Source organism: Podarcis vaucheri (genome assembly GCF_965113315.1).
Source record: "Podarcis vaucheri genome assembly, chromosome: 9".
Lineage (NCBI taxonomy): Eukaryota > Metazoa > Chordata > Lepidosauria > Squamata > Lacertidae > Podarcis > Podarcis vaucheri.
In genome coordinates, this window is record NC_138767.1 from 43173746 (window position 1) to 43195818 (window position 22073).

Here is a 22073-nt window from a genome sequence, read left to right on the forward strand (position 1 = left end):
CGTGCTTTTGGACTGCTAGGTTGGCAGGAGCAGGGACCGAGCAATGGTAGCTCACCCCGTTGTGGGGATTTGAACCATCGACCTTCTGATCAGCAAGTCCTAGGCTCTGTGGTTTAACCTAATAGAAATGTAGCCTGGTGCTTAAACAATGATGACACTGAGGGCTGTTGCAGCAAACCTTTCCTTATGATTAGACTGTCAGAGTAGTACATTAGTTTGTCTCAAAGATGTTTTAAACAAGTGAGTTCATAATGCTGGTGGTTCTAGATGAGATAGAAATGCTTACTCTTTCATGAACATTCTTTTTTCACCAGAGATGTAGAAGCTCACACAGGTGTCTGAAAGTATTAACATCTCCTCTGTCCTGCAGCTCCTGTTATAGTTTTTGTAATTTGGTTTCCCTTCACCCGTGAAGTAAATCCTTGCCTTGTATTTTGGCTTAAGATCCTTCTATTTGATCCATATGTATTGTCCATGGTGTGGCGTTTATGGTTAACAGTCTTATGGCATAAAATATTATATGTTATTTAATGCATAGATTGGAAGCATACCAACTCTGCCCCTACAGAACTGGTGGGTGGGGCAATAATGAATTTTGGGCTCAGGGTCACATTTGACTCATTATCAGTGTTAGAAATTCAGATATATAAGCTAATCACCAAATGACACCTTACATCTAGATTATGGTCGCTGCAACAGATTGTCTAGGTGTCATTTTTGTTGTTGCTGCTGCAATGGAATTAGTTGTTATTATTAATATTATTCCTTTCATTTCTATGCTGCTTTATATTTTAAAGAAAAAAATTCAAAGCAATATACAACACATCAAACCATCAAATAAAACAATCCAGAATTAAACAAATTCAAGCTTCAAGGAAAATATTTTAGATCCTTTTCTAAGTGACATTTTGCTTCCCCCATATTTATTTACCCTTTTAATTTATATAGCTGCCCCATAGCAGAAGTACTTTAGGAAGCCAGTGTGATATAGTGGTTAGAATTTCAGACTAGGACCTGGGAGTTAAAACCACAGAAGGTGGTTAATGCATTTTGAATATGCTAAATAAACCTTGGATTCACCAGGATTTATTTATTTTTTTTGGTATTGGCGCAACATTTGCAGCATTTATTCTCATGATGAATAACATTCCACTGAAGTGAAGTTGGACATGAAAACTAGGAATGTAGAGGCCCAGCAAGGGCAAGGGAGTAATAATGAATACTGTAACTTTTTTGTTGTAAATTTTGAATTACTTGCCAGTGTGTATTATAGCATATCTGACAATGTGGATGTTTGTGAATAGAACACTTGGATGGAGAAAGTTCCTCTGGCCTGTTGATGTCATGGTATTTTTAATTAACAGGAAAATTGCACAGATTGTCTTTTTGTCTCCAATTTGCTCATGTGTGTGCATGTTCTCAGCATATTTTGTTACTCCCCTACTCTTTTTGGTGCTTCTAAATAATGAGTGTTTTAAAAAATATTGTTAAGGGTTTGCATGGCTTGGAGACAACAAAAGCAGTTTTCTATACAGTAGTAGCTTTCTGTCTTGTTTCAAATATGCAGATAAAAAGTATTGCCAGCAAACATTTTCTATACTTGAATCAGAAATGCTTGATTCTCTTTCTGTATTTAGAGTGCAGCTGATGTTTTGGCATCCTTTTTACAATTGCTATAATAATTTTTCATGATGTAGTTCTGACTCCTAAACAAATACAGTAGTAAAACCTGGTTTCTATGCAGGCCATTGTTCTGCTGAACAGACAGACAAGAGGATTATGCTTTTCTGACATGATTTGTAAAATGAAAAAAACAGCAGCAACATTAAAAAACACCTTTGGGTTTAACACACTGTGTTAAAGAGTTCCCATGTTAACTCAGGCTTCAAAATGCCAGGAAATTATGTCTGTTAAGGGCCACACCCCAAACACACATTATTAATATGGTGTAGTATCCTACCCTGTGGTTAGTTTCAGCTTCTCAAGTACCTTGGTACTGGATGGCTGTAGGTGGCAACGGTATGGACCCTACTCACAGATTTGTTTGTTCACTGGGACAGACACATCAGTTCTGTGCAACAGAAGAACAACCAGTTTTCCAAAACCCATTGTATAATTGGATACATCTTTCTGCAGAGAAAAGCACCCCAGCAAAGCCTATGGAAGGAAAACACAGAACACCTATCAACTTGCCAGAGTCCCTTATAAACTTTTAACTCATTCAAAATAAATCATTTCTCATCAATTATTTCCCAACTTTGAGATGGACCATCCTTAAACATACCTTCAAGGCTGTCTTACCTATAGGTGCTAGGGGTGCAGGGCACCTGGGTGCCGGACTCTCAGGGGAGCCAGGCCGAGAGTCCAGGGCCTGAGAGTTGAGTCTGGGGAAGAGCCTGCCCATCGGTTGGAGCGCTGCGGCGGGCTCTTTTGCTGCAGGTGGCTCTGTGCTGCGAGTTTGGGGGCAACTGAGCCAGCGAGACGCTGACGCGGCCGGCCGGCTCCACCTTCCTGCGCTCCTGGGACTGGGCAACCGGTGTGTGTGTGTGTGTGTGTGTGTGCTGGGCAGATCTTTGCACCCCGGTGCCACATATGCTTAAGACAGCCCTGCATACCTTCCCCAACACTGTCAAGTTTCAAATCAGTCAACTGAACTATAAGCCATAGATCCCACCCTTCTCTGATTTCTCATTATAATGGCAGAATAAATGAAACTTTATTTGTGTCAGCCATCAGCCACAGGAACAAAAATAAATGGCAGATTGAAATGTAGCCGACTTGTTCTTAACATTGGAACACAACTGTGGCCCTATAATTACCGTATTTTTTGCACCATAACACTCACTTTTTTCCTCCTAAAAAGTAAGGGGAAATGTCTGTGCGTGTTATGGAGGAAATGCCTACGGGTGGCATGCCTACGGATTTTCCTCCTCTAAAAACTTTTATCAAGCAGTTTTCTTTGTAAATAAATATAACTTCTAGGGTCATTTTTTGTTTTTTAAAAAGCTTCATATCCTGACCTGGCGTGATGGCATATTAAGTCTGGCCACATTAGATGAACCAGACCACTTAAAGGTAGTGAATGAACTTTCAGTGCAATCCGATGCACGTCTACTGTGAAGTAGGACCCCCCCCCGGTGTTCAAATTGGGTTTATTCCCTAGTAGGTGTGTATATGATTTCAGTCTTAAGAGGTAAGAGAGAACATGCTTTCAGCCATGCCTTTAAATTAGGTTTTGGGAATAGTGTAGCTTGAGAGCATATTTTATATTCAGAACAATTAGTAGAGCAAGTATGTTTGTTCCCTTGGAAACCATTTACTTTTTATAGAACCATATGGAGCATTTTCTTCTTAAGTGAATATTATAATAAAATTAATTATACAAGTGAAAAGACTTCCATTTTTCCAGCCAGTTAGGAATGCTTTGATTCTGTCCATTGTAAGCTTATTTTTAAGAGGGCTTACTTCAATGCCAAATGGCTGTACTGTATGGATCTGTTCTGGAAAAGGTGAGGTAAGCTTTGTTTTGAGTCTGCTTTAGTCTAGGTTGTTGTGTTATCTGTGCCAGACTGAGATAGTGTAATAGGAGAAGATATGCCAAGATATAGTACTATGAAAGCATGTGCAACTTTCAGTGGTGTTGTAATGGTAAACTTTTTAAGTACACGAGCGGTTCATGACAGCACCCCCCACCCCCCAAAAAGAGTAAAAAAATGGAGGCAACAATGTTGCTCCATTATTGTTGTTATTTCTCTACTCATTCATTGAACTTTCAAACTTCTTTCATCAAAAGTAGATCCCAGAATGGCTTACAAAATGTTATATAAATCAGAACACAACACACACAAATAAAAAAGCATTATCAAAGTGTTAAAACTAACAGCGAAAGAGTACACTTTCTATGATCCTCAAACCAGTTCTTTGTTACAGTAGTAACAGGACCTTGAACATTCAATTTCCAACAGAGGCCTGTGCTAACAAATAATTCTCAACTGGATCAACTGGATGTTAGAAGCCCCAAAGTGTAAGAGTCATCTTTGCATCTAGAGAGAGGGCGTTCCACAGTAAGGGTGCCACTTCATAGAAGCCTTGCATCAGTGAAAGCCTTCCCCTCTCCCCCCCCCCCCCGTTTATACAGAGAAAAGGTGTTCAGGGCTTTATTATGTCAATATTAACACCTTGAATTGAGCTTACTAACCAAGCGGTGGCCAACGCAGATCCTGCAAAACATATGTAATATGCACATGTGTGACGGAAAAGTTTGTTTTGCTGGGCAGGTTGGGTCACCAAGGGTTTTTTTCCTTTTCCCCTGCCAGTAAATGGTTAACAAATGGCAGCTTTTGATTGGCTGGGGTTCCAGGAGATGGAGTTGAAAAGGAGAGGATTTGGAGAGACAGGTTTCAGGTTGGGAGATAGGGAGTGAGAGGAGAGAGAGTTGGTTCTGGGTAGAAACATCTGAGGAATATATCAAAAGCTACAGAAAGGAGTCTCTGAGCTTAGTGTGAAGGACAGTGTGTGGTGTCCTGTGAGAGTAATAGGCCAGGAATTAACTGGGAGGCTGAGGCCAAGCCAGGAGAAGTAGAATCTGGAAAGATACAGTCTACTTAGGTCTTATTCCAGTCAGGAGGGGAGAGATTCTGCTACAAAAAGAGAAGACTCCCAAACCAGCTAAGAGGGGTGTGGTGATCCCTTGGGCCTGTTACTTGGAATAGCTCAGGAATAGGGTTGTCAAAGGGGCGTGTAACTGACAGGAAGTACCACCTTGTTTAAGAACCAAAGTATTAAGCGGCAACAGCTGTTCAACTGAGAAAGAACTGAAGTGAAAGAACTGGAAATAAGCTGAGCATTTACCCTTTAGTCTAAAAAAACAAAAACAAACCTGTAACATCTTCCTGAAACGAAGTAACTGAACACAAGCAACTGAACTTTAAAAGAAGTTGTGCTTGATTAGAAATCCATAACATCAGTTAGATTTAGTATCAATATTATTAGGTGAACGGTTACCTGAAATAACATTATAACCTGAAGTATCCTTTGTTTTACCCGCTTTGTGTCATAAACTTCCTTTGTTTAATAAAATCTTTCTTGTTTGTTTGATCAAATCCTGCCTGAGACTCCAAATCATGAAGTTTTCCCTCACACAATTCCCCCACTAGATAATCTGAGGTAATTTGTAGAAATTTGTGTAACTGGTGTACTGTGAGGTGGTTGCACTATATTTAAGTGAGGGCCAGTCCAACGGTGCCAAAGTGAAAAAGTGCCATTGCATCATCGCAACAGGTGCATCAGTTAGCCCTCTGGAGGTTGAGTTCTGCTCTTGCTATAGTTTCTGGATTAACTTCATGGGTAGCCCCACAGAGATTACATTACAGTGCTCTTAACATGAGCCACCAAGGCAAGTCCATCCCAGTCCAGAAACAGATGTAAGTGGTGTATCAGCCAGAGCTGGAAATAGGCACCCCTTGCTACTCTCTCTCTCTCTCTCTCTCTCTCTCTCTGTGAGAGAGAGAGAGAGAGAGTGAGAGAGAGAGATCATCAAGAGCACACCATTCAATTCCTGAATACAAGAACCATATATCAACCTATTGTGCCAGGTTTCAGCCTAAGTTATTGGACCTCATTCAACCCCTGCCCCCAGGGAGTGGTTTAGCATAAAACAGCTTCATCTGGTTCAAGTGGTATGGAGAAATAGACCTGGGTATCATCTGCATATTGGTGGCAATGAGCCCCAGATCTCTGGATGACTGCTCTTGGCAGCTTCATACTGATGTTAAATAGCATGTGGGACAAGATTAAATCTTGCAGGATGCCACAGCATAACTGGATGGAGGCACTATTAATAACACTCCCTCCCCCATGGACCAAAAGGATGTTTCATGACAACCAGAAGTTGTGCTTTAAGTGTAGTGTGCCCAACTCTATGGAACTTCCTCCATTAGAAATCAGGCAGCGCTGTCCTTGCTAAGTTTCAGATGCCAGGTTGTTTGTATTATTAAAGTTGTTTTAATGGTTCTGTTTCTTGATCTTTTAATCTATGATATCAGTTTTGTGTATTGTACATGTTTTTTGAAAATGTCTTTGAGATATATACTGAGAAGCAGTGCATAAAGCCCTTAAATAAATGGAACGCTGCAGAGTTTGGAATTCCCTGTGCCATTCTCTGGAAACATCCCTGCAGCTTGGAGCAAAACCACCATGATGTCATGGCTCTGATTCCTAACTCACAGAACCTCTTGAGAATACAATGGTCAATAGTATCTAAAGGTGCTAAGAGATAACAAGAAGGAATATGGTCATTTTAGGAATATGGTCCTATGGGAGAGGGAGATTTCTGAGGGTGGGAGAGGTTCTACTCTTGCATTTCTTCCTGGCATTCCTTAATTCCTAATTGGTGCCATGGGTTAAGTCTGACTGTCTACCCAGGACGGGGGATGGGGTGATGCAGAATTAGGTCATCCTGTCTCATGACATAGCATTCTTGCTGCTGTGTGTTCCCCATGGCATTCCTAGTCAGCCTTTGAATCATAGTCCCAAAGAAAAATTATGATCCTTCTATCCGTCTGTATCACTCAGCATACTCTCAGTCTAAACGCAAAAATAAATGTTGGAGTCCCTGCAGATTAATTTGAGCAGCGAATATTTGTATAAACTGCTGCATAATTTAGCTGACATATAATTTTCAGGTGTAATTTTAACTGATCCCACAATCACTTAAGGTGGTGAAATATCATTCAGTTCCCACCACAAAGCATGGTTTGTTTAAGGAGCCTGCACTTCCACCTCAAGACAGCTGACCTATTCAAATTTGGAATCAAATAAGTTTCATGGGCTTGTAGGATTAGAGGTAAAGGTAGAACTGTTACAAGGGATCAATTAATGCTTTTCCATGGGAGCAGGAACACACAGACACCCCGGGCAATCCTAGTACCGGGACGACAACAGAATTACTATACCAAGACTGTTTATTCCCTTCCCTCTGTGTGATACAATTTTACTACACCAGTCAGATGGGTGGTGTATAAATAATAAAATGGTGGTGATGATGATGATTTGGCTTACGTGACCAATCTCAAGGTGGTCTCTTGCATGACAGTGCTGCTTTTCATTTGTGCTGTGAAGAGTGACCCCATTTGACCAGTGGGACCGCATGGGGAGAATAAAGAGCATGGAGTCAAAAGCATGCTTTGAAAAGGGCCTAGGGTGGAAAAGAAGTTCACAAGTTATAGTGCAAAAATTGATTAGGAATTGCGAGCCTCATAAATAAAGGGAATTGACTTATACAGAGTGCACCTTCCTTGCCAATGCGGGATCTCTGTATTTAATAAGATGATTCTTAGTAATGTTGTTTGATGATTAATAAATCTTGATTATATATTGACATTTCTTGACTTTATTTCATTTACATTCCTAAAAATTCAGGTTTGACAACTTTGTACTCTGGCATTTGGGTAACCCTGACCTAGAGGCTCTTGTTGATATTCAAAATTCAGCCTTCGTAGTATGAGTGCAATAACTAATTGATTTAATCAATTAAAGTTGCTGACTGAAGGATGGAAAGTGGGAAGGTGAATGCCATGAGCAAAGAAGTGTGGTTGCGGAGCAGTGTTTCTCAGACAGTGGGCCAGGATGCACCAGTGGGCTTTAGGCAATGTTCAAGTGGGCTTCAGTGCCATAGCCTGTCCAGTGCCTCTTCACTTGCCTTCCCTGCCCCCAAGTTATGACATAGCCTTCAGCCGATTCCAGCGCAAGCTGGAGCAATGGTGGCAGGGAGAAGAGTTCAAGGAAGAAAGAAAAGGAAAAGGAAGTTATCTTCCTCTGACGAGAAACCACCACAGGAAGTGTTGAAGAAAATTAGGAAGGAAGCTAAAATGTTAATATTCGCCATGAATGTTAATAAAAAAAAAATAGTACAACAAACGGGGGATAGAAATGAAAGGGATAAGGAAGGAAAGGTGTTGTAGGAGGAAGAAGTGAAGATAAAAAAACAGAGAGGAGGGATGAAAGACACTATTAGCAGTTGGAGGAGATTAAGGTTCAAGTTGAATGTAAAAGGTGAATAGGAGAAGAAATTACAGGAGATGGGAGGCATGTGGGGGTAGGAAGGGAAAAAGAAAAAAGAAAAAGCCACCTTCATCAGATCAGCAAATTCTGCCTAAAATGGGGACACTCAGCCACAATACCTCCATAGCAAATTTCTGTGCTTAGCTTGAGGAAAGTTAATCGATGGAACTGCTCACCGCAAGGAAAACACAGTGGTGAAGAATTTACACATTTCCAAAGATGGATGACATATTAGTAGAAAGTGATGTCCATTATTGCCAGTTGATTGTCAGACTTGCCCACTATTTTGTAACTGCTTCTGCTCCTGCAGCACCATTTTGTCTCTGGCTGACCTCAGTAATTTTCAGCCATCTGAAGTGGGCCCTGGGGCTTCAAGGTTTGAGAACTCCTGCTCTGGAGCTGAAAGACCTGAAATTCCACATATATTGTGAGGCACAGATGGATTCAGGTTGAGAGGAAAAGGGAGTGGCAAAGATTACGAACATTTTCCCCCAGTAACCAGAACCTGCCTTTCTACTACAGTGATTGCTGTGTAATATAGTCCTCATAATGCTAGCATAACGGCATTGTGATGCTGGGCAAGTATAGCAGTTTCTAATTATTGACATTTCAGCTATATAAAGACAGGTTCTTAGTGGTTTAACAGATTTTTACAAGTGACTTGCATTTTATCAGTACAAGCAAGATTTGTGCAGAGGTGAGAATAAACGTTTTGAGTTTTTCTATTTTAAGAGTGGTCCTAATGTCTTACATTTTACATTTGGATCCATGTGCCTTAGTATTCAACAGTATAGTATTGGAGAAAGTAATGGGACAAATTTCTACTATGAAACATGTGTGCCAAAAATACAAAATGAAGAATCCCATAAATTTTAAGCAGCCTTTAAGTCTAATTTGTATTGTCAATACACTCCCACCCCTGATATTGCCTCAGAAGAAGACGAAACTTGATTGAAAATGTGGTTTTGTCATGTGCGTAGCATTAAATTTTAAAATTGTAGCTTTATAGACTTGGTTTTGCTCAAAGTATTTTCTGTCCTCTTTCAGTTTTGGCAAACGTTCTGCAGGAAGCTTCAGACGTGGCTGTGAATGCATTGTTCTAGAGCCATCTGAAATGATTGTGGTAAGCAAAACTAGATGAATGTCCGTGTTAAGGAAATGTACAATTATGTATTTGAGAAGTGTATCATTTGCCATCTTTAAAACAGTTGCTTGGGTTTTAAAATAGGTTAATTTAAGGAAGACCATGGAAAGAAAGTTCTATGTCCCTTCCCCGCAGTCTATGATTCTAGAACTCCTGTCTCCTGCACCCACCTGCAACCCTTGAAAAACTTGTCTAGAAAGGGTGTTTGTGTTTATATAGAACGGTGCTAGATAGCTCTCTGGATCCCATCCCATGTTGCTCAGGAGGAGCCCACACCCCCAGTTGTCTGAACAAGTTTCTTTAGGCACAAGTGGCTGCAGAGGGAATGAGGGTATGGGAAACTTTCTTCCCGTGAACTTTCTTAAGTTAACTTGCCTTAGAATCCAAGTCATTATGTGTACAATAGGTATGCATACAGGATAACTATATTTTATCTGTTATACAGATTAAAATTCAGTGTTGAATAAGGAATCCTAGTTTTGTAAGAAGTTTTAAAGATTTCTTTAAGATAGCTGGATTTAGCAACACACCTGGAGATACTGTCAGAATATCTATTTTAGTGGGCAGTAGAGTGAATAAATTCATTTTTGTGCAAAGAAACTTTCTTACATAGGCCTTCTTAGCACACAATTAATTTATCTACTAGCAAATTCATAAAGTGACCTTTTAGGAAGCTCTACAACCTACTTTTCAGCTTGGTCTGGTCTGGTCTGGTCTGGTCTGACCATCCCGTCCCCCCCCCTTACATTTCAGGCATTGCAAAATCCATTACATAATTATTTTGCACCTTATTGTTTTTGTAGGTTTTTTGCTTTTGTTTTGTAAAGGGAAATGTTTTGGGTTGGACTAGATGACTCTCATGGCACCTTCCAACTCTACAAATTCTAAGTAAAAAATCTTGTCGCTACGTATAGGGAACATTTACATTTTTAAATACTTCCTTTTGGTGACTGATTTCTGCTCGCCCTGCTATAATTGGATTAATCACCATATGAAACAAGGGCATTGCCCCTCTTCCATATTTCAAGCAGTGGGTGTAGAGCCTCACAATACAGTATTGCAGCTAATACTACCTCACACAATACTTGCAGTAGCATTCAGAACTGGCACAGAGTTCTTTATAGAATAGTTGTTGCATGCTTTGTCATAGCTCAGAGCCTTATCAAATACAGTGTTACCTTAGCAGCTGAGCATCCAGATTTCTACCATCTCCAAAACAGAAACTGCTGTGTGCAAGATGCAAAATACAATACTTGTTGTAGGTGTGTATCAGAAGATTTTTTGTGGGGGTTGACATTATTATAGTACACTTGTGCAGTTTCCCTTCAAATCTTTCTTTTTTCTTTTTAAAATTTTGCTTGCTTTAGAGGAAATAGGATGCTGTGTTTTAGAAGAGCTGGCTCCCACAGGATGGGAGGGGTAGCTCCCCAATGGCTTATTGAGATCAGCCGGAAAGCTTCAAGTTTGCTTCCTTCAGAAATATTCTTTTTTTCCTCCCCAGTAAGAAACTAGCTTTCTGTATGAGAGAGTAAAAAACAGACGCTTCTAAATACATAGGTGTGCACACGCACAGTAGGTCAGTTGTAGAAATTATGAATGTCAGCTGAATAATTGTCTTAAGAATTATGTCTGCTCATTCTCACTATGTAGGAATAGCTTCTACTGTGGAAAATGCAGAAAGTTTTATAACTACTTACTGCTGATTTCTGTGAGAGTACCATTTCATGTGTTCTATCTCAAACTGAAATGAATACCCGTGCTTTCTAATTGTAGCAGTGAAGAGGCCATCCATAACCTTATTTATTTTTATCATATTACAAAATGTAATTTTTTGCTATTAAATATGCCTTTTTATCAGGTGGATTATATGGATGAAAATGAAGAATATTTCCAGCGACAAGCATCTCATAGACAATCTCGACGGAGATTTAGGAAAATCAATCAAAAAGGAGAAAGACAAACTATTATCGACACTGTGGATGCTTATCCTGTAGGGAAACCACCATTACCTAGAGGTTATCACACGGTAAGCCGTCCAAATTATTTTGATAGTGTAACAAATTTGAATATTAGCAATTGCCAAATGCTCATTCTCATTTTGTGAAAGATTCACATGGCCACAATTTGCCTTTCTTAAAATTTCATGTGTAGGAGATTCTTTAGCAGCTAGAAAGAAGAAACTGAACTTGTAGTTAAGAGTATATTATCTGTCGTTGGAATAGTTTAGAAATACCACTTTTGGAGCAGATCAGCTTCAAAATGCCAGCTTAAAACACTTTATTCAAATTTGATCTCTGTAATAGATAATTCTGCTGACTTTATTTAGTTTAAAAGACATCAATAAACCAATCACTGAAACATTAAGTTCTGTGAATAGCCACTTCTTCTTGAAGCACTATCATCTATTTAGGCCATTATTTTGCTTTATCTCTTCTCAGCATGAGAAGTAGACCAGAGCGGGTTGTTTATACTGATGTGACTAATATCAAATTGTTCTAACAAATCTACACCATGCCTTTATCATCTGAGAGAGCATTATGTCTATACTGCTTTAGCCTTCAAGTTATAATTATTCTGCATTCTCAGACTGATGGAGAAAAGCCTTCACAGTTCATCACTGTAGCGTAGAATTACAAAATTGCGAACACTGATTTTCAAAAAGGAAGAAACCCATATTTGTGTTCTATGTGCAAATATGATCATCATCATCATCAAGTATTGTTTCTTACTAATTCACAGTATCAGCTGCACATTTGGCACCAATGCTATTCATATTAGCACTTTCCATTATGCAAACAGTATTCTAGTACATAATTGTATGGGGAATTACGAAATTTACACATACCTATAAAATTATAAATGTCTTGGGACCAGAATGTCCTCCTTGGGACTGCATCCTTCTGCATGAAGATGCTTATCAGTCATCATCTGAAGCCCTGTTCTGTTTTGCTACCAAGAGTAATTGGTAGCGTGAGATTGGGCCTTTCCTTATCTGTGTAGCTTTCTCCTGATAGAGGCTTGACTGGCCTCATTATAAATGGTTTTTATATGGCAGTCAATACATTTTTATTTCATCAGGCTTTTAATGAGTTTTAACTTGTAAGTTATATTTGTTTCTTACTTTGTTTTTATTGTAGTTTGTTTGCTTTCACTTTTTTCTAATATTAAGAATTTGTTTTGTTAATCTGAATTGCCTTGAGGAGCAAAAGGCAGTGCCATCATATTTCTATAAATAATAATACTCAGTATTGTTGTGTGGCAAGTAAACCCCCTCACAATCACGTATATTGATGCTGTGTTGCATATTTAACAAGTATTTTAATAGTTCCTTTCTCAAAGCTCCAGAGAGGTATACAATCAAGTAAAACAAACATTTAAAACTACTATAAGCACCTCAAAAAATATAGTTTCACTCGAAGACTTGACAAACCAGAAACATTTAACAATGTTATGAAAAGGGAATCAGCATCTCCCTATATATTGCTAGTTCACATGATTTATCTTCACATAATTGTATTCCTGAGCTGATATAGAATACAGTTCTTCATGCAGGGAATAAAAGTCTCCCAAAATGACTATGTGAGCTATTCTTTAGTGTTTGTGATTAACTCTGTAGGAACTCAGAGTTCCTCACAATATAAAGCCTCAGGAGTACATAGCCATTTGAGATTCTTCATGTGCTCTCTCGGATTTTAAAGTACTCAGGATTTCTCACTGTTTCCTTTCCTAAAAATTAGGAGTTAATTAAAATTAAATTAATTAAATTAGGAATTTAATTAAGAATTTAAAAATTCTTGTCAATTTCCATCTACAATTCCACCTGCAACTGTTAGCACCTAAAGGTTTAACTATGTCTCTTGTTAATTGTCCATGTCTTTTCTTATATGTCTTGTGAGATTCTTCAATACTTAGGTGTTTTGCTTGTATGACAGAAGGCTTGATTTTTCAGGTTTTGATGTAACCCCAACTTTCATTGTAATTTTATTATGAACAATTTACTGAAATCTAATAAGTTGATTTGTGGTGTACTAATATGGCATACTTCTTGATCAGTTTTATGAATGACTAAAAGGAAAATGTTAATTTATGATCATATGTTCCCATTACTCAAAGTTAATCAGTTTGTTTGTGGGAAGACGTGCCTCTCCAAACACATGGTAGGAACATGCAAAGAACCTCATTTTAGATATGGTTTTCTCATATGTACCCACAGAGAGTTTAGAGATGCAAGTCTTCCTTTTTGTGCTATACATATCAAGGCAGGAAAACATGGCTCCCAAATAAAATATGAATTTCTTTACAGTGTTCTAGTTTCTTTTAGGGTTATAATATGTAGATATACTGATTGAGATAGTATGTGTTCAGCTGACTGTGTTTCAAAGTCTAGTGTACATAATGACAGAGAAGTGAATCTATGTTATGTTTTAAAGGAAAGTGCTTGACAAATACTAGCAATGCTGCTATTATACTGTTGTATGTTAAGTGGCCATATGGGTCAGGGAGAGTATCTACACCAAACTCATAAGTCCATTTAAGAACCTTCCTTACATAATAGCATTAGTTTCATAATAGTACTATATGTTTTGAGCATCTCTGATAATGTTCATCTTTTCCTTTCCTCCTATATGGCATTCATTTCATTTTGGCTCACAGGAATGCACTAAACAGCAGGTATTGTAACTTATGTGTATGGTCCTCTAACCCTTTACCCCCCCCCCTTTGGAGTGTAACTAATGTCTTAATACTAGTTTGCTGTTGCTAAATTTGTGCTGCATCCATTCTGTTACACTATATGATACACAGTTTACCTTCAGTTAAAATCACACAAACTGAATGTAGATAGAGCCTAGTGACATCACCATTACTTGCATTTCAGTTTTTACCTTAAAAAAATAATAATTCATTGCCTGTGGTGGTGTATTTTGTTGTTAGAATTCATCGTGTGGTATCAATATATGACATACAGAAATGATAAAGTACTCACATTGAACAGAACATTCTCCATTTATGTCCTCATTTAATATCCATTACCCAACCAGTGTCTCTATCTTACTCTTTAGCTGTTGCATTTTGAAGCAGAAGTTTGTAGATAATGGCTTTGATACAAGCTGAATATTTGTAGGTCGTACTGTTATAAAACAGATTATTTTGATTCTGCTCTATATTAGTTGCACCTAAAGATACTATAGAAACCACACGTTCCTAAAATACAGAAGGTGTTGAAACAGAAAGTGGAATGGAAGCTGGAGGGGAGGGACTTACGGAATTACTTTAATTATTTGTGGCAGTATTTTCACTTGTTTAAAATTTAAACAGTGTGATATTTTGTTATGAACTAGCTAGTAAGAGTTAATTTTATGTCACAGAAATATGATTTTTAGACTATTGTAAGCAAGCAGTGAAAAACATGCATAAAACATATAATTATTATGGTTATATTATCCTTCCAGTGCTTTATCTTGCATACAAATTTAAGGTAGTAGTAGCATAATCACTATAGCATAACTGTTTTTATTTTAAATTGCAATCATGGTGTGTTTGTGTGAAATTATGACTGTAGTGGCCTCTGAAAATGCCAAATACACAACATCAGAAGGCATCTTACTGGAACGCTGGTTGATAAAAGGATACTGAACATAATATGTCTCTTGTGTGTAATATATGTAGATGCTTTGATGTTTTCAACTCAACATAAATAGAAAAGCTGTCCCTGGCAGGAGAGCACAAGGTTCACTTTGGAGCTTCCTCAAACCCACTCTTCTCTGCCTCATTTCTCCTTTCATGAATGTTGACACTTTTACTACCTGAATTTTTACTGTTTATGAACATTCTATACTATCACAGCAGTTGTCAATCGCTATTTTAACCCCATTTGCACACATGGCAGTGAATCCAACACAGTTATGTAAGCATTAGGGGGTATGCATAGACTGCAACAGGGGTGGAAACCTCCCCTAGCCCTCACAGGCCATATTTCACAGTTGTCAATGATGTCAGGTGATGAGCCTCTTTGAAGGTGAACTTGCACCTTCAAAGAGGGTTGCTACAGGAGCAAGAAATGATTTGTATTGAAACCACTGCTAAAATGGAGTTGCCCCCTGCCCCCATTCACTTTCGCAGAAGTTTCAGTGCAAACCACTTTCTGCTCCTGGGCCAAGATGTGCTTCCACCATTCATCAGCTGATGGTTGGTAGAAGCGTGCCATGCTCCAGCTAAATAACAGGAGCTCACTTTAAGCTCCTAGTTGTTCCTTTGATACCATTTCAGTGTCTGCATGGTTTGTCAATAACAGCCTTGTGGGTCAAATAAGGGCCACAATATTTTTAAACTAATCCAGCTCCAAATTCTGGGTCATAGAATCATATAATTGTAGAGTTGGAAGGAATCGCCAGGGCCGTCTAGTGCAGCCCCCTGCAATGCAGGAATCTCACTAGATTATACATGACAGGTAGCTCTATCCAACCTCTGCTTAAAAACATCCAAGGAAGGAGAGCCCACCAATTGTGGTGGGAGTCTGTTTCACCATGGAACAGCTCTTACTGTCAGAAGGTTATTCCTGATGGTTAGTTAGAATCTCCTTTCTTATAACTTGAATCTCTTGGTTCAGGTCCTAGCCTCTGGAGCAGGAAAAAATAAGCTTGCTTATTGTTGTGACAGCTATTTAGATGTTTGAAGATGGCTCTCATGTCTCCTCTCAGTCCCTTCTTTACCAGGCGAAACATACCCAACCCCCTCAACTGTTCCTCGTAGGGCTTGGTTTGTATTTGTAAAAGATATGAGTAAGGTGAATTATTTTTTTACTAGTAAGATAGATAATGCATCAGAGACCACTGTATCTTTTTATGTACTGTTCAGGAAAGGTGAAGATCAATATATAAGCTTGACTTCACACCATTAATACAATTCTGTAAATAAAAAAATATTAAGAGTAGTAGTTAAATACTGTGTTACAGTCGTACCTTAGTTGTCAAATGGAATCTGTTCGACTTCTGAAAATGTTCGATAGCCAAGGCGCGTTTTCCGATTGGCTTCAGGAGCTTCCTGCACTCAATTAGAAGCCACAGAAGCTGCGCCAGTCGTTCGGCTTCCAAAGAACGTTCGCAAACCGGAACACTCACTTCCGGGTTTGTGGCGTTCGGGAGCCAAAACATTTGAGTTGCAAGGCATTTGGGATCCAAGGTACGATTGTACTATGTTTGCAATCTATAGCTGTATATCTAAAGTTAGTGGTTTAATACTTAATAGTAGCTTAACAATACAGTGGTACCTCGGGTTACATACGCTTCAGGTTACAGACTCCGCTAACTCTGAAATAGTGCTTCAGGTTAAGAACTTTGCTTCAGGATGAGAAAAGAAATTGTGCTCCGGTGGTGCGGCGGCAGCAAGAGGCCCCATTAGCTAAAGTGGTGCTTCAGGTTAAGATCAGTTTCAGGTTAAGTACAGACCTCCGGAACGAATTAAGTACTTAACCCGAGGTACCACTTTAGCTAATGGGGCCTCTTGCTGCCTCCTTCTTTGTCTCCTTCTTTGGAGGTCTTTAAGCAGAGGCTTGACAACCATATGTCAGGAGTGCTCTGATGGTGTTTCCTGCTTGGCAGGGGGTTGGACTCGATGGCCCTTGTGGTCTCTTCCAACTCTATGATTCTATGATTCTACCACTGTATTAATTTCATTGGTTTGTCATAGGCTACACTTTTTAATACTTTCAGTTGTAATATTTCATCCTAACATCTGAAATCCTATAGAGATTAGCAGCATCTGAGGGTAGAAGTCAAAAGTAGTTTTTGTACTAGACAAAATAACCAGGTACTAAGTATTCCTAAAGTATAATGATTTAAAAACATTAGGGCTTTGAATTTTTTGATGTATGTCAGGATGGATGGATTTATTAGCTGTAGTGGCATATTTAACTTCGTTTTGCTTACGTATATCCTAAATTTATATTTTCACAAGGTGCTTGAGTGACTATTCTTAACTCATAGCCAGTACTGTTTTGTTTTGTTTTTTGTCATATCAATGTGGCAAACGTATGGATAACAACCTGAGATACTGTTACAGTTTCTTTTGCCATTTTGTGTGTGGGTGTGTGGGTGTGTGCGCGCACACACACACACACACACACACACACTTGAAAGAAGTGCACAGCAGTTCAAGGTACTGTGTGGTCTGTTTACCTAAGTTTCAGCTTCTGTCTGAGGATACCTTTCTGTCTCTATACATTACATCATCTTTGCTGCAAACGTGTGTGTCCACTGGGATTTGCTCTTCTTCCATTCCCCTTGGAAGAAGAGCTTGTATTGATGCCATAATTGGACCCATCTTTTGGTTGCTTTGGAAATTCACTGTAATAAGGGTGTTGTGTATCAAGCCATGCTGCATTTTAGGCAATTTCGGTGTCAGTAATATGCCTGCCAGTCTGGGTCCTGTTACCAATTTGTGAAAATTGACAGTGCTGGGTTGCCTGCCCTGTAAGCTTATGAATCTCTTAAGAGAGTTACTGAGATATTCTTCAATAAGCAGTTTTGTATCAGGTGGCATTTTTTTCTGAATTACTGAAATGTGGAGTTGTATCACATTAAATGCTAGTGTTAAATGTATGCTTATTTGTTAAGAGAAGATTGGGCAACCTTCCTTGAGAGAAATCCATTTAATAATAGAAAATTGAAACCTGTACATAAATTCAGTAGAAAATTGAATGACAGGCGATTGTTAAAAACTTGGAAAAACATTGAATACTAAAACTTTTCTTCACCACTGGTTTGCTGCTAACTGCAATATTTGAATATTGTATATACATTATACTTGGGCATCTTGCATCCTTTTGTAGTTCTAGAGAAGGAATAGAGATATTGATATTAGTTTCATGCTGATGAATAAAAATATAATCTATAGTATTCAGTCAAATTCATGCATCAGAATTTGTTGTTGAGCGGCCATTTTTAATGAGTGGGGGCACTAGTCTGCTATGACTTGTGCAGAGGTAAGCAGTCAGTATGCAGTAAATACATTTAATCTGATCACACCTAGAAATAGTGACCTAGAGATGAAATGTCTGTCAATATATGCAACTCCTGCCTCTCAGCTCATTCCTGGGAATTAAAGTGCTGGTTTCAACCTGACAAGCCCTAACTGGCTTAGGGCAGGTTTCCTGGAAGATTGCCTCCTGCATAGCCTACCCAAACCTTAAGCCTTGCTCTGGTTGCATGACATCTGATCACTGGCGGTTGTCTACCAGGGAAAAGGCTTTCTTGGCCATGGTGCTGTAGCTATGAAATTAAAGCATTTTCCTGACTTTTTGGATTCTTTTCCTAAAAAGTATAATGGGGGGGGGGCATCCATGCCATACAAGCTTCCCCTTCTCTCTGGCCTGAACTTTTGGGCTGTATGGGAGCTGCAGTGGGTAGGGAAGGAGAGGAAGGGTAAGTCTTGTCTCACCAGTGGAAGCCTGGTCCACTAGTGGGTGGCCACTATTGGATGTCATTCTCTATTTATAATTTTTTTGTTTGTAAGATACCCAATGAATAATAATAATAATAATAATAATAATTTATTATTTATACCCCGCCCATCTGGCTGGGCCTCCCCAGCCACTCTGGGCGGCTTCCATAAAAACCAAAAATACAATAAAATATCACACGTTAAAAACTTCCCTGAACAGGGCTGCCTTAAGATGTCTCCTGAATGTCAGGTAGTTGTTTATCGCCTTGACATCTGCTGGAAGGGTGTTCCACAGGGCGGGCGCCACTACCGAGAAGGCCCTCTGCCTGGTTCCCTGTAGCTTTGCTTCTCGCAATGAGGGAACCGCCAGAAGGCCCTCGGCGCTGGACCTCAGCGTCCGGGCAGAATGATGGGGGTGGAGACGCTCCTTCAGGTATACTGGACCGAGGCCGTTTAGGGCTTTAAAGGTCAGCACCAACACTTTGAATTGTGCTCGGAAACGTACTGGGAGCCAATGCAGGTCTTTCAAGACCGGTGTTATATGGTCTCAGCGGCCGCTCCCAGTCACCAGTCTAGCTGCCGCATTCTGGATTAGTTGTAGTTTCCGAGTCACCTTCAAAGGTAGCCCCACGTAGAGTGCATTGCAGTAGTCCAAGCGGGAGATAACCAGAGCATGCACCACTCTCGCGAGACAGTCCGCAGGCAGATAGGGTCTCAGCCTACGTACCAGATGGAGCTGGTAAACAGCTGCCCTGGACACAGATTTGACCTGTGCCTCCATGGACAGCTGTGAGTCCAAAATGACTCCCAGGCTGCGCACCTGGTCCTTCAGGGGCACAGTTACCCCATTCAGGACCAGGGAATCCTCCACACCTGCCCGCCTTCTGTCCCCCAAGGAACAGTACTTCTGTCTTGTCAGGATTCAACCTCAATCTGTTAGCCGCCACCCATATTAAGGGTGGCTAACTAATCAATCAATCAATCAATCAATCAATCAATCAATCAATCAATCAGGCAGGCAGGCAGGCAGGCAGTCGGTCCTTGACTGTTCAAACTCCAAGTATCCTTAAACTTATGATAGTTATAAAAACAACAGCAAAACTCATTATTCTGATTAAAGCTGTGGTCTGCTTTCTTTAGATTGATCACATCAGTGTCAATGGCTATGATTCTAAGGAGACTTGACTTAAACATGTCTGAAATAATTAGCTGCACATACTTAACTGGGACCATAGTTTTGCCACCGCAGAACCCAAGTCCAAGTAGCTGGCCAGTCCTCAAAGCAGCATGCCTGAGAACTGAGGGAGCTTCAGCACTGAATGTTAGGAGTAACTGTTGGAGCTTGACTTTGATTGAAATCCAGGGAGTTTGGAAGACAAGGCTAAATGGAACGTAAACCTTCAGATACCTTGACTGAACTCTTGTGCCATCTGCTACGCTCTTGCCACTCCCAGGTCCCCAAGCATACTCCCTTCCCTTCGTCCTGTAGTGTCCTAGCAGAGTAAGGAGCAGTTACAGTGCCCACTCTCATTAACTGTAGCAGGAGTGGGGAACCCCAGGCCCTCTAAAACAGGAGTGCAGTGGCTGTGTTGAAGAATTTCTCAAAAGCACTGTTTGAAGTAGCCCCCTCTCCTTCGAACGTTCAAGGATACATGCTTCAAACAGCGCTTTTGGAACCCAGCACAAAGCAGGATCGCTGTTGCAAAGGGTGAGCAATCCTGCTAAGCTGTGGGCTTGGGTACACAAGATTGCTACAAGCTCTCTAAACTCTCTTGTGCACCTGAGCAGAGCCGTAAGCAGGATTGCCCCTCCCCTCCGCATTGGCTGATGCAAAGGAAAAGTGATCCTGTTTGTGTGGTAGTTCCTTCAGTAATCCATAAATATGCATAAACATCCATAAATATGCAAATTTAAAAATTGAGGGCCCACCACCTATACTAGCCAGGATTGCTTTAATGCTGTTGCTTTTGAAACATTCGAAACACTCCAAGGTATAATATTTGTAAGATATGTGAACACTTAAGCCTTCTTTTCTGAGGTATAATTAAAATAGATTTTAAAGTATTTTTGCAGCTTAAAACTTGTGTGTTTGCATATGGCAGGCTTTTCTAGTTTAGTTATTAAATCCTGCTAACAAAACAGCTGGCATTAGCTGGAATGGCGCAAACACTTCCATAGTTTTCTAATGTTTCTGTTTTAAAGTAGCTATTTAAACAGGAGTCATGGATTAAAAATATTTAATACCTTTATACACACTGCTGCTCTTTTAAGCAGTAGGAAATGTAAATGGAATGTTTTTCTCTAAAAGCTAAGAACAGAATGTGCTATATGACTAACCAATCTGCAATTAAAGCAAGATTGGCAGGTGTCAGCAGCAAACCCGGCTAAGGCACCAATGTGTCTGTGCTCAGTGCTGGGTGTATTAAAGATCTGGATTATGGATTCATCCGCAGTAACAGCTCAACAGAATGGTATTTGTACAGATGGTCTGGAACACCAGCAAATGGGTTAACCATGCAGCATATATTACTAATAGAGGTGGTGAAGATAGAATGTTAACACGATCTAAGCCTAAACCTAGAGAATCTAAGAAAAATGTACTATAACATTATTTGCAAATGTAATATTTTAAGGTTAAATAGTAATACATTAATAATAATAAGTCAGGGTAATTATATTTTCCTTTTTACAAAACTGAAAATTTCAAGTGGTTTGGGAATAAACTAAAGAGCCATATTCAGGCATCCACATATTGCCTGCCTGCCTACGGTTGGCTTTAGTAGTGGATTGGCAACCATGATTCAAATCACATAGTTCTTAATTGCTGCCATTATATCTACTGCAGCCACTCAGACCAAAGGGTAATGATGTGCTGAAACCTGCCCTTTTATTTTGCAGTTTGAATAGTGTTACTACTCGATTTGAGTAGTGTTACTGTTGCTTGTTCCTACTACAGCCGGGCAAAAAGATTAGTTACAAAGAAAGTTACTGAGGAGATAGTCATTCTACTGCTATAGGTGTCCCTGGATATTTTTGTCAACATGTTCATCTTCCAGGTTGGATATAGTACTGGGAAGGCACTTTTTGTTGATTGCCATAGTTCATAGGGAGAGGTGGTGCCCTATTTAATCTCACTGAGATTGTGATGTATTGGTGTCATGGCTGTAGAAGCTGGCAGTACTTTATGGCAATGCAGTGGATTACAGATTGGAAGCGTGGCAATAGGTATAATGGGTGGTTTTCATCACTTACTGGATGTCCTTATTAAAGTATGCACTTGATGCTATTCTGAATCTTCTACCTCCTGTTTGTGTTTGAGATCACAAAGTAAGGTGTTCATAAGTTCACTGCCATCATCACTAATGATGCCCAAACACCACCCTATTTTCATCAATGTTGGATCTTGTACTTGACACTTAGTACTTGCCCA

At 39.6% G+C, this 22073-nt stretch overlaps 1 protein-coding gene across 4 annotated transcripts in view; it reads left to right on the forward strand.

Annotated features, from left to right (window-relative positions):
• Positions 1 to 22073, forward strand: part of RAPGEF2 (Rap guanine nucleotide exchange factor 2) — a 157131-nt gene that overhangs the window by 67603 nt on the left and 67455 nt on the right. For 3 of the 4 annotated variants that reach the window (XM_082237167.1, XM_082237170.1, XM_082237169.1), the window contains exons 5-7: positions 9109 to 9184; positions 11064 to 11231; positions 13859 to 13876. In XM_082237167.1, coding sequence (XP_082093293.1) covers positions 9109 to 9184; positions 11064 to 11231; positions 13859 to 13876 — 262 coding nt within the window. The remainder of the gene's footprint in view (positions 1 to 9108; positions 9185 to 11063; positions 11232 to 13858; positions 13877 to 22073) is intronic. The other variant, XM_082237168.1, reaches the window with a different exon arrangement.